At 39.8% G+C, this 18,313-nt stretch overlaps 1 protein-coding gene across 2 annotated transcripts in view; it reads left to right on the forward strand.

Moving 5' to 3' along the window:
* Positions 1-18,313, forward strand: part of LOC126299130 (gelsolin, cytoplasmic) — a 260,550-nt gene that overhangs the window by 230,603 nt on the left and 11,634 nt on the right. For both annotated transcript variants that reach the window (XM_049990876.1, XM_049990875.1), the window contains 6 exons: positions 9,970-10,087; positions 10,164-10,423; positions 12,295-12,433; positions 13,529-13,623; positions 13,701-13,823; positions 17,435-17,683. In XM_049990876.1, coding sequence (XP_049846833.1) covers positions 9,970-10,087; positions 10,164-10,423; positions 12,295-12,433; positions 13,529-13,623; positions 13,701-13,823; positions 17,435-17,683 — 984 coding nt within the window. The remainder of the gene's footprint in view (positions 1-9,969; positions 10,088-10,163; positions 10,424-12,294; positions 12,434-13,528; positions 13,624-13,700; positions 13,824-17,434; positions 17,684-18,313) is intronic.

The following is an 18,313-nucleotide window of genomic DNA, read 5'->3' on the forward strand; positions in this document are numbered from 1 at the left end:
AGTCTCATAACCATTGTTAACTGTTATAGTGTTTTAAATTTATTTCAACTTAGTTTTTTGGGTTACAAAGGTGCTGAAAGAGACCTAGGGAAGGCTTTGTTATGAGATTGGGGATGTGTTGAACTGACAGGAAAATTTTAGCCTATCCTGATTCTTTCGAAAAATGACAAAAGAGATGTTAACCTTATAGTTAGTGAGGTCTAACTATGTAAGCTGACGATTCTCATTTTGTAGTTAACAGGTGAAGTTAAGTTTTTCATAATATTCATTAAACATCTTAAATGCATAATAAATTCTGCTATTAGGTCCACTGCAGATAATCAGAATGTCATGTACATACCTAGAATATGATTGAATACCCAGATTTGCAGCTGAAAAATTTTTAAAAAAATTTCACTGCTGTGCATTAATGATTTTGTGTGCTAGACTGCTGCTAATGGGTTGCCCACTGTAAGGCTGTCAGCTTGTTGGTACATTTTCCCATTAAATTCAAAGTAGTTGTGTTTCACTATTTCAAACAAGTTAACGAGATCAGTGCAGTAGTGGAAATCAGTATAAAGGCATAGATATTTGTAACAAAATTAACATTATCTGATGAAATAATTGTGCTCAGTGTATATTCAATAGTATGAGAACCAGTATACTGACAAATGCAGTCAAATGGTATCACATATGATGTCAGCAGTATGGTATATAACAGGACATAGTTTCAGGTGGTAGAATGTGGAGCTCGGTATAAAGGTAGTTGACCCTGTGCATACGTGCCTTTACTGAAGATGGGAAATGGGCATCATTAGTACCAGAGCATGTTGTGTACATAAAACAAAATTGTTACAATGGCTGATGGAAAAAGTTTTCGTGTAATGAAGGATCAAATGACACTCTAATCAACAAATCTCCAAGAAACTGAACTGTTAAATTGCAGTAACTTATAATTCAGTTACTTTGGGCACACAATATGGGCAGAATGGAAAATGTGGACAAAGGAGAAAATTATCTGAGACATCAAAACCCTTACTTTTGTGAAAATAGAGGGTGACAGACATTTATTCTTCTCAACTTGTTGGTGATTTATGGTTACCAGTAACTGCCAAACATGTATAGCAAATTTTGTGAAACAAACAAACATCGTACATTCAAGAAACAACTGCAGAAAATTGCTCTAACACCCAAACATAAACAGACTAGATTGGAGTTTTCAGAATTTAGTAGGTCTATATAGTATTTCCAATACTTTTGGAACTCATCTTTTCATTTTTTATTGCTCAAATTATTTAACACAGCATACTCATACCATCTTAGTTTTTCTGTAGCCTCACTGACTGAACTTGGTATCCAGTTTCAGGTTACAGCACGTGACTGAATTCTCTTTCTTACAAATGGACAGACTTGGTTGAGAATGTAGTATAGCTCACTTGAGAATTTGCCATAACTGTAATGTGTTGTGAGAATATTGTTCCAATCTACATTGCTCAGCATGTCATTCAAACAAGTTAATTTTGGTCTGTATTCATCCTAACATATGTATAGCATTTATGTGTGGGAGCCTTTATGTTCACACCTAGTTCTACTCTGTGATGGTTCGACAAAGCACTTACAACAACAAAAGATGTAAGATCATAAAGATGAATATAGTGATTGTTATCTATTGCAGACTGGCATGTTCCAGTTTCCCTGGTTCTAGTATTTCTCAGGTATCTTAAATTATATTCAGGCAGAGTATACATGAATATACAAATATTTCAGTCTAACTTGTCTGCTAGTACATTTGTGTTAGAATCTCCTATAATTACTTACTTATTCAGGTGTGACATAAAAAATTCTCTATCATGTGACAAAACATTGTTAAAAAAAACTTCGAAGTTTCCACTTGGGGGACTATATTAACATGTGGTTATCGCATGTCATAGGTCAGTAATAACACACTTTAGATATCGTAAATGCATTTATTAGATACTGAAGTAAGCGAGAACAATATGGAAGTACAAAAGTTGTGTGCTGAGAGAGCATAGAACACAGGTAATCCAAAGATGTCAGTGTCAAAGATAGGGCACTCTATGCCAGAGCCCCCCCCCCCCTCTTCCTCCTCCCCAGCAGTGGGGAGCATGGTGGAGGGAAGCATCCTCACTTGAACTTGTAATCATTGTGCCAGCGCGGCGGTTGACGACAGCAGCCAGCGCAAGAAGTAGGCGTGTCCAAAATCCGCACTGCAAGAGTCCCGTATGGCCAACTGCTGCAGAATGTCATTCAAAGTCAGGTCGGCAGCATCATGAGGTGGAGTGGCAGTGACAGCTAGCAGGTCGGAGAGGGACCATGCCGGTTTCAAGCAGTTAAAGGACACAGTCTGTGATCATCCATTTAGATCAGTTACGAACATATTCACGCCATGACACAACACATGGTTTGCAAGGCCGCTTGCATAGAGTCATCATGCAGCATCACAAATTCACATGATGCGAGGTCCTTGTGGACGAACACTGGCAGCGTGGAATGAGAGCTTGGCAGGGGGTGCACAGGCAAGCGACGTGCCCACGAACCCATTCAACAATGGTCGGAAGATCCATAGAGTCAGATGATGATGCGTCCTCCACGAACTCTGCTGGAAGGAGGAGGGGCTCTACATAGAGAATCTCAGCCAGCATTGTGTTAAAGTCCTTTTTACGGGCCAAGTGGATGCTGATCAAGACCCAGGGAATGGACTTGGACCATAACCCACCGTGGCACATAAGTGCAGCCTTGAGAGTTTGGTGTCACCATTCGATCAGGCTGTTCGCCTGTGGGTGGTAGACCGTGGTATGGAATTTAGTGACACTGCAGAGCTCACACAGTCGAGTAAAGAGTGCTTATTCAAACTGTCATCCCTGATCAGTTGTGAGGGAAAGAGGACAGCCGAACCTCGCAACCCACACGGATACAAAAGAACAAGCGATGGTCTTGGCTATGATGTCAATGAGAGGGACCCAACGGGTTACATTGTCGATGATTGATAATATGTTTCTGAACCCCTCGGAAGGGGGGAGTGGACCAACCACATTGATGTGGACATGCTGAAGGCGACATCTTGGAACATCGAACTTGCCTAATGGAGGCTGAGCATGCCTGCCGACGTTGCTACGCTGGCAGGGCGCGGGGCCAAATGAAGCGTTCAGTAACCAGCCTCGTTGTGGCCCACGTTCTAGGGTGGGCCAAGTTGTGCAAAGCATTATAGACCCTGCATAGAAGAGCGGAGGGTACCAAGGGGCAAGGAGTGCCCGTAGACACATCACAAAGGCCTGGGGTTGTCGATCCGTGCAGGACATAAGGTTGGACACAGAGCTATGACTCGTCCAAAGCTAATCGCTGTATATCGATGTCTTCGGTCTGAAGTCGGGCGAGCTCATCAAAGTTCAGTGGTGTGGTTAGCACGCAGATGCGAGATATGTAGTCTGCCACAACATTCTCTGCGCTGTGAATATAGCATGCATCGGAAGAGTGCTGACAAATATGGTCCATATGGCAGAAACGTCTCGGCAGAAGTTCCTTAGCTGAGTTACGAATAGGGGGATGTTGTGACACTAGATATATAAGAATGTGCAACCCAGTGCATTTGCAATGTTCAAATCACAGCTCTGAAACTTCGTTGGCACATCAAACCAAACCAAACCATACAAAAGGAGACTGCAAAGCTGAGGGGTAAACCACATGTCCTTAATTGGGTTATTGTCCACGATGCCACTAGGTGGAATGCACTGTCCATATAGTGGCTGTTGCTGTTTTAGTTTCACTCAATGGTGGCCATCTTGAGCCGATTAAGGTTAAGTGTCTGGTGGAGTTGCCGAGAGTAGATAACTGTTCACTTTTAACCAAATGCACATTAGGTATACTTCACCACTCACGGTCACAAGCACAGTTAATAGGATGCATATCACTAGCACCAAAACACACTGACAGATCCATTGTTCCAAAGACATTGTGGGCTGGCACACAAAGTCCATTAATGATGAAGAGAAGCACAAAATAACTCACTAATATACTGACAATGATGTCGGGGTCACCCTGTGGTTATCACATATCGTAGGTCTGTAGTAACACTCCTTAGATACCGTAAATGCATTTATTAGACACTGAAGTAAGCGAGACCAACATGGCAGTACAAAAGTTGTGCGCTGAGAGAGCATAGAACAAAGGTAGTCCAAAGATGTCAGAGTCAAAGATAGGGCGCTCTATGCCAGAGGTGCCACAAACATGTAACATAAGTATCACCACTTGGTATCTTTATATGTGCTGCACATAATTCAGTTGGCCATTCTAATGAGTATTTACTCTCATTTACAGAATTAAAATCAAATGTGCTTTTTACATACATTGGTACACCCCCACCTCTGATGGAAGATATGCAAAATTTATTAGCTGCAACCATGTTTAGAGGCTTAAAAAGTTCTAATTCGGCATTAGCTAACCAGTGTTCACTAATAGCAAGCACATCTGGCATGGTTTCATGTACAAACTCATCTAAATGTTCATATTTGTTGTTCAGGCCCTGTACATTGTGATGGATTATTTTTTAAGTTGTAAATACCTTGTTGTAGATACCTCTGCTTTTCCAACTCAAATAAGGTGGTATCTCTGTTTATCTTGTGGTATTCCTTGTCTTTCTGGTTTCCTCTAAAAAATCATTTTGATAGGATGGCGTCACTGGCTTCAGTCTACTGTCTGAAGTTATTTTAGCTGCTGTTATGTATGTTTCTGCTGTTGTTAATGATGGTTGCCCTAACCGTTGATTTTGCTGCTGGTATTAGAGCTGGCTCTGCAGTTGACAGAGATATTACTGTATTTGTTGTTGTAACTGTTCTTGATGTTGTTACTACTGTTCGTGGAGATACTGCTGCAGGTGTTGGTTCTGATTCTGGTGCCGCTGCTGGTGTCAAAGCTGACTCTTCTGTTGATAGAGCTGCAGCTGTTGCTTTTGGTATTGTTGTTGCTGTAATTGTGTCTGATGCTTTTACTATTTTTGATGGATGTACTTCAGGTGTTTGCTTTGAAACTTGTGGAAGTAGGGTGCTCATCACAGCTTGCTCTTCTTCATGTAGCCTGATTCTGATTACCAGCAGCATGAGATAACTCTAAAGATTGAGCAATATTTAACACTTCAACCAAACATTGATTCTTGCACTGCAGCAGTTGTTGATGAATCTCCTTGTCAGGAGCGAACCAAGTGACAGCAACATGGACTGTAGAATCAGCATAGGAATCATGATGAGCATTGGTAACAAACTGACATTTGTAGCTGAGGCCATGGTTTCCTTATTGTGGGGCCTGCAGCATATGTCACAGTAGGACATTATGCAGAGAATCAGGAAACAGCATACTGTTCTGATTCTCTGCATAATGCCATACTGACACCATGGTATTCAGCTACCCAAGCCTTGTAGGACTGGTGGAGCTGTTTGACAATGATAGAACTCTACATGCGCTGCATTGACGTGTGTGTTTAGAGTGATAATTTGGAAACAACTTACACGTTTTGTCGAATCAAAGTGATGCAGGTTCCTGGAGTGGGGCCAACTGGCACAACAACTGGTAGATCTGGTGAGAAATCAAAGAGAGGAACTAAACCTTAACATGTTCGCAGCAGTGACACCAAAAGTGAGAAAAGGTTGCCAAAGCTGCTTCTCACAGGCCTTGTCTTTGGCCGCATCATCATAAGGAGGAAAGGGCGGTTGGTACACTGAAGGTGTGGAATCCTGTATAGTCAATGTGGCAGACAAGTCCATGATAGCAGCTGTAATAGCCTGCTGCTCCTCCTCCTCCTCCTCAAGGAGAGATCGGAGCACTGCCTCCATGGACAGGGAACCAAAGGAACAACCAAACAGACAGAGCATGTAGAACTGAACGTGATGCTCACCAACAATTTTGTTGCACTGTAAGAGAGGAACAACAGTATGACTACAATGAATCAATGTTGATACAAATAGTTGCTGATAAGTATGGAGACAGTATGAGAGTGAGTGCCTGATGCACCATGCTTACAAATGGGTGGGCTCAGGTAAACAGCATTGCAGATGTCTTACCGTGTGCACAAGTCATGTGGACCACCACAGGCAACCTCAGGTGCTCAGCCTGCTGATATGTCCTTGGCGGAATACTCTAAGTGTAGCATGCCAGTGGCCTGGTGCCCATGGTGTATATTCACGTATTTTGTACATTATTATAGCCAAACAAAAATAATCCTGAATATTATGCCCTACTGTTGGGCAGATGACAAAGTATGCATCTGCAGAAATACACTCCTGGAAATTGAAATAAGAACACCGTGAATTCATTGTCCCAGGAAGGGGAAACTTTATTGACACATTCCTGGGGTCAGATACATCACATGATCACACTGGCAGAACCACAGGCACATAGACACAGGCAACAGAGCATGCACAATGTCGGCACTAGTACAGTGTATATCCACCTTTCGCAGCAATGCAGGCTGCTATTCTCCCATGGAGACAATCGTAGAGATGCTGGATGTAGTCCTGTGGAACGGCTTGCCATGTCATTTCCACCTGGCGCCTCAGCTGGAGCAGCGTTCGTGCTGGACGAGCAGACCGCGTGAGACGACGCTTCATCCAGTCCCAAACATGCTCAATGGGGGACAGATCCGGAGATCTTGCTGGCCAGGGTAGTTGACTTAAACCTTCTAGAGCACGTTGGGTGGCACGGGATACATGCGGACGTGCATTGTCCTGTTGGAACAGCAAGTTCCCTTGCTGGTCTAGGAATGGTAGAACGATGGGTTCGATGACGGTTTGGATGTACCGTGCACTATTCAGTGTCCCCTCGATGATCACAAGAGGTGTACGGCCAGTGTAGGAGATCGCTCCCCACACCATGATGCCGGGTGTTGGCCCTGTGTGCCTCGGTCGTATGCAGTCCTGATTGTGGCGCTCACCTGCACGGCGCCAAACATGCATACGACCATCATTGGCACCAAGGCAGAAGCGACTCTCATCGTTGAAGACGACACGTCTCCATTCGTCCCTCCATTCACTGGCGACAACACCGATGTACTGTGGAGACCTCATGCCCCACATGTTGAGCAATTCGGCGGTACGTCCATCCGGCCTCCCGCATGCCCAGTATACGCCCTCGCTCAAAGTCCGTCAACTGCACATACGGTTCACGTCCACGCTGTCGCGGCATGCTACTAGTGTTAAAGACTGCGATGGAGCTCCGTATGCCACGGCAAACTGGCTGACACAAATGCTGCACAGCTAGCGCCATTCGACGGCCAACACTGCGGTTCCTGGTGTGTCCGCTGTGCCGTGCGTGTGATCATTGCTTTTACAGCCCTCTCGCAGTGTCCGGAGCAAGTATGGTGGGTCTGGCACACCGGTGTCAATGTGTTCTTTTTTCCATTTCCAGGAGTGTATTTGACTACTCTCCATGTGAATAAAAGATGTATTATGGCAATGAAAGTAGTTTTAAAATTGTTTTTGTTGAAAGACTCCTTTCACACAATAGGTGTCTTTATAGTGGTGTTGTTGTTCTGATCTTCATTTGAAAGACTGGTTTGATGCAGCTTTCCTTGTTATTCTATCCAGACCACATCATTACTTATCTGACTGACCCATCTGATTTACAACATTCGTCTGTGGTGTCATATTTGAAGAAGGTTCTATTCACTTATAAACTTTAGTCCATGTTTCACTTCATACGTGGCTACACTCCATATAGATACTTTCAGAAATGTTGTCGTAACACTTAAATCTATACTTGAAGTTAACAAATTTCTCTTTTTGAGAAACGCTATACTAGATGTTGCCAGTCTGCATTTTACATCCTCTCTACTTTGACCATCATCAGTTATTTTACTTCGCAAATAACATAAGTCATCTACTACTTGAAGTGTCCCATTTTCTAATATAATTCTCTCAGCATCACCTGGTGTGCTTAGACTACATTCCATTGTCCTTGTTTTGCTTCTGTTGATGTTCATCTTGTATTCTCCAGATTTTTCTTGTTTTCCTTTACTGCCTGCTCAATGTACATATCGAATAACATTGGTGATAGGCTACAACCCTGTTACTACTTCCCTTTCATGCCCCCCTTCACTCTTATAACTGCCATTTGGTTACTGTAAAAGGTGTAAATAGCCTTCCACTCCCTGCATTTTATCCCTGTTACCTTCATAGTTTTAAAGAGTGTTCCAGTCAGCATTGTCAAAAGGTTTCTCTAAGTCTGCAAATGTTATAAATGTAGGTTTGTCTTTTGTTTGCTTATCTTCCAAGATAAAGATAAGCATTGTTTTGCGGGTTCATACATTTCTGCAGAATCCAAACTGACCTTCCCTGAAGTCCACTTCTACCGTTTTTTCCAATCTTCTGTAAAGAATTCATTTTAGTATTTTGCAACCATGACTTATTAAACTGAAAGTTAGGTAATATTTGCTACTGCCAGCACCTGCTTTCTTTAGAATTGGAATTATTATATTCTTCTTGAAGTCTGGGAATATTTCACCTGTTCCATACATCTTGTACACCAAATGGAAGAGGTGTTTCATGTCAGGCTTTCCCAAGACTGTCAGTAGTTCTGATGGAATGTCATATACTCCCAGAGCCTTGTTTTGACTTCAGTCTTTCAGTGCACTGTCAAATTCTTCTTGCAGTATCATACCTCCCATCTCATCTTCGTCTGCATCCTCTCCCATTTCTATAATATTCCCTTCAAGTTCATCTCTCACGTATAGACCCTGTACGTACTCCTTCCACCTTTCAGCTTTCCCTTCTTTGCATAGGACTGGTTTTCCATATGAGCTCTTTATGTGCATACAGCTGCTTCTCTTTCCTCTGAAAGTCTAATTTTTTGGCTGATAGTTTCTATTTTTTCCCTAGTGAAATGTGCTTCTAAATCATTACCTTTGTCCTCTAGTCATTTCTGGTTAGCCTTTTTGCACTTTTTGTCACTCAGTGTTTGTACATTTGCATTCTTTCACCTGCTTCATTTGCTGCATTTTTATGTTGTCTCCTTTCATCAGTTAAATTCAATATCTCGCTTGTTATCCAAGAATTTCTACTAGACAGTGTTGTTTTACATATTTGATATTCTTCTGTCTACACTATTTGCACTCTTAAAGCTATCTATTCATCTTCTACTCTATTCTTTTCCCTTATTCAAATCAATCATTGCCTAATGATCCCTCTGAAACTCTCAACAATTTCTGGTTCTTTCAACCTATCCAGGTCCCATCTCCTTAATTTCCTACATTTTTGTAATTTCTTTACTTTTAATTTACAATTGATAACTGATAAATTGTAATCACAGTCCACATCTTAGTAGAATAACATACTAAATTAAAATGTGGACAAACATTAATGTAAAAGCCAGTCAAGTAATTATCAACATATAGTAGTATTTTTACTTACAAAATACAGAACTTGTATATCAACTGACTCATTCTACATTATAGTAAGGCATTGTGACTGTCATGTAAAAGTTATGCTCTGAAGATAAAATACAAAGTGTGTTGGCAATAGTGCAGAATTTACAAGGATAAGGAAAGGTCTTATAAAATTCATCAGCAATGATTTTTGTTTTTACATAGTGTGATATCTGTCCCAAGTAGTGATAAAATAGTTGCTAGTCAAGGTCAAGATTCTCATTGTAATGCTCTAGTCCACATTTCTGTCCTTACTAGCAACTATGTATTCTGGCTAGTTACTAAAAATTCCTTCATTGCCATTTGAAATATGGTTTTTCGTAGCCATATTGTTTGTACTTCAGTGGCTCCTTTCCTAAACTAAAGAAATATTCTGTAGAATACTCTTTAAATTGGTGACGTTAACCAAAGGTGTTACTGCTGTGAGAAGTACTGAGTTCATCTGCAGTCAGTACAGTCTACTACTACTACTACTACTAATACTAATACTAATACTACTATTCTGCCCAGTGTACTTATGGAAGATATGAAAGAATTTCAGTATTGCTTTCTTTCCCCTCCAGGTTCAACGAATAGTAGAAGGTGGAGAACCATCAACATTCAAACAATATTTCAGTGGCTGGAGAGAGGCAGGTGATCAAATTGGTCTAGGAAGGATCTACACAGTGGAGCAAATTGCAGGTAAGTTGGGAGAACTAAAATCTTTAACTCATCCCAGTTTACATATAATGTTTAATTAATTATTTTTTATCACTAGCAAGCATGCCTGAGCCAGACTTTGATCCCAGCTCTCTACATGCCGAAAAAATAAGACTTCTAGCTAAGAATGCTGGCAGAGCCTTTGGTTTTATGCCTGATGATGGATCAGGAAAAGTAGAAGTATATCGAATTGAAGATTTTGAATTAGTGCCAATTGATCCTGCTACATATGGAATGTTCTTTGGTGGTGACTCTTACGTGATAAAGTATACATATGAAAAAGACAGACGAGAAAGCTACATAATCTACTTCTGGCAGGTATGCAACTTTCATAAACAAGTTACAAAAAGTGAGAGAAGAATGAATTTGCCTTGGACTGCAATTAAATGATCTTAAGTTTTTTTATTGGAGCAAGATAGATTTTGTGGCTACTGTACAAGCCTCATCTTTGGCTATATCTATTTGCATTAAAATACTATATGTATTCTCATTCATTCTGCCTCGGTAATCAAACTGCACTTACTTTTCATGTGGGTAAAATATATTTAGTATATGTAAAGAAAATACAATGTAAACTGGTTTATCAGTTATTATTATTAGATTTGCTGATTTATTATGTAAGGTTCTTCTAGTGTATTGTTTAACTAATATTGTGCAAAAGAGAAGCAACAATGTAAGTTATAGTGAAAAGTAGTTTGTTAGCATGAAAACATGGATCAAATGAAAAGAAACTTCATTAGTCCCTTTAACATAAAATTTGTTGGTTGATACCACAGCTAAAATTGTATACACCTGAAAATATCATTTTTTGCAAAATGAGGCCAATAAAGGTCGGTCTTCTGGCTCTTTTTTTTTTTTTTTTTTTTTTTTTTTTCCCCCTTCTCTCACTCTCACTCTCTCTCTCTGTCTCTGTCTCTCTAAGCATGGAGACCAGATGGCGAGCATTTGCATCTGGTGGGAGCATAAGTCTGAGCAGTAGAGTGAAGGAGGAGACTGGTGTGGGGAGGGGGGTGTAGTGCTTCTTGTGAGAGCATGAGGGAGACATGGTGGGAACAGGGTAGGGCTGCTAAGTGCAATCTGGAATTTCGCAGGGGGTGGGGGAGTGTAAAAGGAGCGTAGTAGAAGAGGAAAAAGAGAGACCGGTGGATGTCTTAATGGAATATAAGGCTGTGTAGTTCTAGAGTGGGAGAAGGGAAGGGGATAGGTGAGTGAAGTACAGAGACTAGTGAAGGGGAAGACAGGGGTTACAGGAATGTAGGATGTATTGCAGGGACACCTGTCCAATTCAGAAAGTCTGGTGTCAGTAGAGAAGATCCAGATGCCACACTTTTCTTCCTACCAACACCAGCCATTATGAATGGTACAGGTGGTAACTCTCCCTGTAATAAATCCTACAGCCCCATAACCGCCTGGCCTCAACCTTCACTAGTCCGTGTCCATCCCCCACCAATCACACACTCTGCTTATACACCAGCCATATGCAGTATTCTTTTCCACTTGCACACAAATTAGTCTCTCCATTTTTTTTTGCTTCTTCTCTACTTCTCGGCTCCCTCCTACTCCCTTGACTGCTCCTTCAAGCCCTGCCCTGTCCCCACCACATGCATGTGTTCTCGCATAAGCAGGACTACAGCCTCATGCACCCCTATCATGCTGTCCCTCACTCTCCCTGCCACAATCTTCTCTTCTCCCCCCCCTCTCCCCCCCCCCCCCCTCCCGACCACCACCCAGATTGCTTCTCCCATCAAGGCGAGTTGTGCTTGTGACAAAATTGTCCTTTTTCCTGCATTAAACGAAGGCCTTCTGTTTGAAAGCTCGCATTTATAGCTCTGTCTGCCCCCCCCCCCCCTCCCCCTCCCCCAGGCCTCTATCGTCTCCACTATATGGTGAATAGCTATCTCTCCTTTATATTGTTGTTATTGGATCTGGGGGTCTGGCAGTTACATGATCAAATGCCTCATTAGAATATCCAGTCAGCCATATTGGCACTTTCAATTCATTTCTTGATGTTTCAGATTCTGTTTTCTAAATTCATTGTTGGAGTGAATGACAGTTTCGGCACCAAGTAAAACAAAAGTTCTGTAGGAGAGGAAATGTAAACTAAAATCTTAAATGAAGATCATTGAAATGATGATGTATGAATTCTGTGAAGTTAAATGTAGTTTTTCATGTATTAATGTGCTTTTCAGGGCAAAGATAGCTCTCAAGATGAAAGAGCAGCTTCTGCAATTCATGCTGTAAGACTTGATGATGAAGTTGGTGGAAAAGCTGTTCAAGTGAGAGTTACACAGGGCAATGAACCAAGGCATTTCTTAAGAATATTTAAAGGTAAAGGTCTATTTTGCATACCTTCTCATAAGCCACAATCTCTTGCAAACAGGACACTATTAGTATGACACAGTGTGATGCAATACTCTGCTGTGGTATGTTAGATCGAGAAGGCAGGGCAGTAATAGAAGTTACTGTTGAGTATTTTATATGCCAACCTAGAAATTTTAAGGCAATAACAGAATCTTCATAGGGAAGATCTTTCTTTTAAAAAATAGTTTCTCAAGCAACATAAAGTGTGTGTTCAATCAAGTGATCACCACCATCTGGTTGAACATGTACTCGATAGTCGTGAAGTATGAAACGAGTCACTTTAGTAATTTGACAAAGCTTGTAACTGGAACTCTTGCTATTGTCACCAGTTAAAACTGTAGAAGGGGGAGACTGGCAGATCAGCTGTTGCAGAACATCCTTTGCAGCCAGGAGACCAACCACATTGTTTGTTTGAACTAGAGTACTGGCAGCCACTAGTGGGTACCATAAAAAGCTATACATAGGGGCTATAGAGATTGTAAAATACCCCAGAAATTTCAATGGGAAGGAGGAGGGTATGAAATTGAATGAAGTTTGGATTTAGCATACTGGTCTTCCACCATTAGGACGATGATGACTGACAATGACCAATTGCGTTCGGGTATTCGAAGCATGTGACATCACACCACTGTGTGGAAACACATGTAAATGGAATTTTACTGCAGTCAAAACGAGCCAGGGTGTGAATCGGACACTCAAACAAGCCATGATCCCCTTAAAAATTTCCTCCACAGTTGGAGGCTAAACATTAGATTTAAATGTGAAATCCATTCAACCACAACAGAATAGTTGAGAACCTTTTATTGTGACATTTCCCACTGTGAAAGTTCACATTTTACAGTTACATTTCACAGTGTAAACAGTTAGTTAAATTTGTAGAACATTCCACTTTTATTATGGGGAAACTAATCGTGGAAATTTTAAGTTAATAAATAAATGTAAATGTCCAATGATTTGAGAATGTAATATTTTGTGTTCAACAGTTTCATTGTATATTCCAGTATACACCAACTGAAATGCTGATAACTGTGATTTCTTCTTCTTCTTCTTCTTCTTTTCTAGGTAAAATGATCATCTTCATGGGTGGAAAAGCTAGTGGTTTCAAAAATTTGCGTGATCATGACACTTACGATACTGATGGAACAAGACTCTTCCAGGTTAGTTACCTAAGGAAATTTTGAACATTTTTCACTTAAATAATAAAACAGCTATTATTAACACTGAAATTTTCTAGGTTCGTGGTACCTGTCCAGATGATGTAAGGGCTGTACAAGTTCCTGAAGTAGCATCTTCTCTACAGTCAGATGATGTGTTTGTGCTGGAAATACCTGGAAAAACCTTTGTGTGGCTTGGAAAGGTAACACTCTTTAAGTCCACATTATCCCATATACACATTTTCCATCAGAAGAAGATATTGGTGACAGACACATTCTGGCAGTAATAGTGGCATAAGTGCTTACATAATTTAACTTTACTGACAGAGATATAGATTCAATTGGACTACAGCAATGGCTAAAACAAGAAGCCGATTAAGTGTTATAGTTGGAAAGTTTACTTCTTGAGTCCCATAACCTGCATTCTGTCATTTCCTCTGCAATCTTTGATGACACTGCAGATTATCTGTTCATGACATGAGGTATCTGCCTTTCTTCTTTGTCCTGCTCCAGTTATGCTCTTTCTGCATCTTTGTTCTCTGAACTTTCAGAACTGACTTTTTCTTCTCATTCCACACTGATAATATGTTCACATTAAACTATTCCCAATTTTGTTCATAAGCATTGTGAATAGTATGGAGGGCTGATACTGATACCTTAATATACATCCCAGTAAATATGGCTTGTTGATGCATTATTCCATTGCATGTGTGATGTGTCAGCAACTGTGAAGTGTAGATGGTTATAGTGAGACCACAGTCTCTGTGCTAAGCATGAGTTTGGTAAGGAGACATAATGCTGGCACACAGTCCACAATGATGGCCTCAGAGCCTGTTTGTAATGTTTCATGGGCCACTGTCAATAAGTCTTTCTCCCTATGTATCTAAAATCCAACAGAGGTTTTGAATTTATTTCAGAACACTGGGGCATAATTTAGTAATAGGAAATTCATATCAGTATTATGCTGTTTTTACTTAACTTTTGTTGATGGATATTATCACCACCACCTGGTTATGAGCAACTACATCCAGCTTGAATACCATAGTCGCATACAACCACAGTTAAAATGAAGGCAGAACTTTTTTTTACATCAGGCTGATCTATTAGCAACCATTAAGACTACTTTCTCCAACACAAAACAGTAATTTGGTAGGGGCACATTCTCACTGCTTGCTTCTGTAATTTAAAATTGACTTGATATTGAGATAAAATTAAACCATAGCTCAAACACACACAGTGTATGTATAGTACACAAGTTTCAAGGGTTGTATCTTGTGCTGATCACAATAACTAACAAACTTTTCCAAGCTCTTGCAACAAAATCTCTGTATGCAGTTTCCTGTTTAGTGTAACTCTAATGTGCAGTATGGTGCATGAAGTTCTGCCCTGTGCTAATATTTCCATCTACATGTAAATTATACTAATTGTGTATCATTTTTATCTCTGATAGCTCATTTTTTTAATTATTGTTTGTGGCAAACTTTTCACTCTGAACCAAAATCTTAAGAAATATTTTCCTGGATATCTGTGTTGTCCTTACCACTGATTATCAGTACCTTTGTAACATCTACACACAAGAATGTAGCTTTGGGAAGTCATTTATGACTAATATAAAAAGATAGGAACAAAAATGATCCCTTTGTGACACACACATTGTACTGACAGTATTAGATTGCAGGGTGCAGTCCAAAGAACATCCATATATATAGTCCACATCAAGTAGGGATGGTTTCCTAAAGGACAGTCCAGCATCGAGTGGAGCGAAATGAATATGTGCAGGTCTCAGGCTGTGACATTGGTTTTAATGACTGATTGTGGCCAGGGGGTGTGCTCTGCTTCAGTAAGCTGCCTTAGTTGTGTGTCCATCTAGGGCAAGACTCGGTTATTGCTACAGAACAACATACTTTATGACTCTTATATTGAAGAACAGCAACACCAAATCTTGAGCCTGTAAAGTTTAAAAATAGTATATAAATAATTCAGAAAGTATAGATTAATGTATGAGAAATCTAAAACCTTTCGAAATCACATTTAATCTTCCATTCAAAGTGTGAAGAAAGATCATAAAATAGAAGAAATATCTATGGGTAAGTAGCATCGAACCTTTCACTTGGGATATCTAAATTTTCATTTCAGTGGCTAAGAGTCAAACTTTGAAGCATCCCCAACTCTCTTGTGGTTCCCTGTTTAGGTACTCCCATGTCGACGTCTGCCCTTAGATACGTATCATCAGTAGGTTTTCTGGCTTTACTTCCTGACGAGACAGCGACAACTCTCCAATGAGGTGTGAGCCTTGTGTTTTGCTATTACTGTGAGTCTTGTAAATATTGCCTTTATTTAGTAATTTGCCCAGCTGAAACTCTCCCTTTTATCATTAAGTCAGCCTGCGCCACGTTTCGGAGGGAGTGGGGACGTCAAAGAGTCACAGAAGTTCATATTAAGCAGTCCGTAAAACATGTAAACGTTCACTTTAGGTAGCGCGTTAGTTAATGCCTATGCTTTCCGCTAGATGGTGCTGACTTACTGCTGAATAGCTTTGGTTCTGTAAAACCTTCACTGATTAGTACTAGGTAAATGAAATAAGTGCAACACTCTTGTATTTCACTTTCACTCTATATTCAAGGATTAAGATAGTGATGGATGATGGTCTATTTAAAAGGTTCCTAGCCTGGAGGAATCTAAATAGTCTGCAAATGCCGATATGCACGCACTCTACATCCTTATTCGCAACTAACGGCACACAACACTTTCAAAAGTCCACACGTTAATATCTGAATACCGGTACCTCCGAATTCGCTCGTATCAGCAGATAATTTGAGTTTCTGTCTTGTGCTAGATTGTAACTTTACGCACATATAAAGTCCTAAAATCCCCTTAATACTCCGTTGCTACCAACAGTCAGAGATCGTATGCTACATCCACTTTTAATCTCGATAATATTCTAACAGTTTATTGTGAATCTTAACACAATAAAGTTCAATCTAATTATTGTCTCACCAACTGACATGGGTTCCCCGCCCTTTAACGAAACAATCAAGGGGGGAAAAAAAGGCGGCAGTAATGACGATAAGGTCTTTTTATAGGCTTTTAATCACAAGAGTTTAATGCCTCTGCCTTCTCCATGACAGAGCTTCCGTGGCTTTGCTGTACTTAGATGTTAAACTACTTGCTGATATACTATAATTTTGATCTGCAATTACCGAACTCTGATTCTACACTATTTTCCCCTCTAAAAATTCTATTCTTAATTTTAAATTATTCTTTCTATAGCTTTTATCACTCTAAACTGAACCGAGGTGTTACAACTTCCAAAGTTACATTGTGGAAGATCTACTCAAATAATGGAATAAAAATGACTTATCAAGCAAAGTCCCTTGTGAGTAAAGAAAAAACATCATTTCATAACCATGACCACAAAATTGGTGAAAAATCTGCAAATGTACACAGGACAGCAAATGACCCAGTCTGCTTATGTTTAGATAAGAATGACCAAATGTGGAATATATACTAACATTACACAAATGAAATCACTTCAGAAAGTCTTGAGAGTTTTAAAATTGTAGACATTATGACTGAAAAATATTATGTAAGATTGTCTTACTACAGCACACACAACTTACAAGCAATTATCTCTCTCTCTCTCTCTCTCTCTCTCTATCTATATATATATATATATATATATATATATATATATATATATATATATATATATATATATATATATATATATATATATTCCTGTTCATACTGGTATATTTTAAATTTTATTAGTCATAACCAACAGAATATAATGACAAAAAACCATTTTTTCCAGCTTTCAAATGATGAGGAAAAAGAATTTGGAGCACATGCAAGTGCCCTTGTTTCACCAGATGTTACTGTAACTACTATAAATGAAGGAGATGAGCCAGATGAATTCTGGGGAGCTCTGGGAGGCAAGGGAGATTATCTATCAGAATTTGATGCTCAAGGAATTCCTCTTCTTGGACCCAGACTTTTCCATTGCAGGATTACAATTACTGGTAGATTCAGAGTTGAAGAGATCCCTCATTATAAGCAGGAGGTAAATGACAAATTGTTCTTATACTTTTGTGATGTTAAATTATTGCTGATAATGACAGGATGCAATTTCAGGAACAATAATTGTTTTTTATAATTTGAATAACTGGCAGAAATTAATTTGTATTTAATAGGGCAACAGTTCCACTAATAGTTTATTTGCCAGATGATGTTCTTGAAGAGTTAACATCTCAAAATTAATGTGTATAATCACTAAGATAGCTCTTCATCTGCTAACAAAATCACAGGTGGGACACACCATCATCAGTTTACGCTATAACAATATGAAAGTTCCACAGTGAAAAAATTGTAATGTTTTTGATTCAAAGTTGAAATACTGCAGAATAAAAGAAGACTGCTGCATAGTAATTTATGGCCACACTGTTTGTGACTTTCTAATTATGCGCTAGAGAAGCCCCGAAACTTATATCCTCATCGTACTGTTCTGGCCTCTTCCTCTGAGACTTTTCCTTTTCTTAAAGAACTGAAGAGACATTGTTTTGTACTCTATGCATGTGTTTGAATCTTTGTGAGTGGCATTATTAATTAAGATAATGTCCCGTTTTATAAATAGTATAGTTAACACTACCTTTCATTTGCAACTATTATTTACTCTTTCTCTCCTCCACAAAGT

The sequence above is a fragment of the Schistocerca gregaria genome, chromosome X (genome assembly GCF_023897955.1).
Source record: "Schistocerca gregaria isolate iqSchGreg1 chromosome X, iqSchGreg1.2, whole genome shotgun sequence".
In the NCBI taxonomy this organism is placed as follows: domain Eukaryota; kingdom Metazoa; phylum Arthropoda; class Insecta; order Orthoptera; family Acrididae; genus Schistocerca; species Schistocerca gregaria.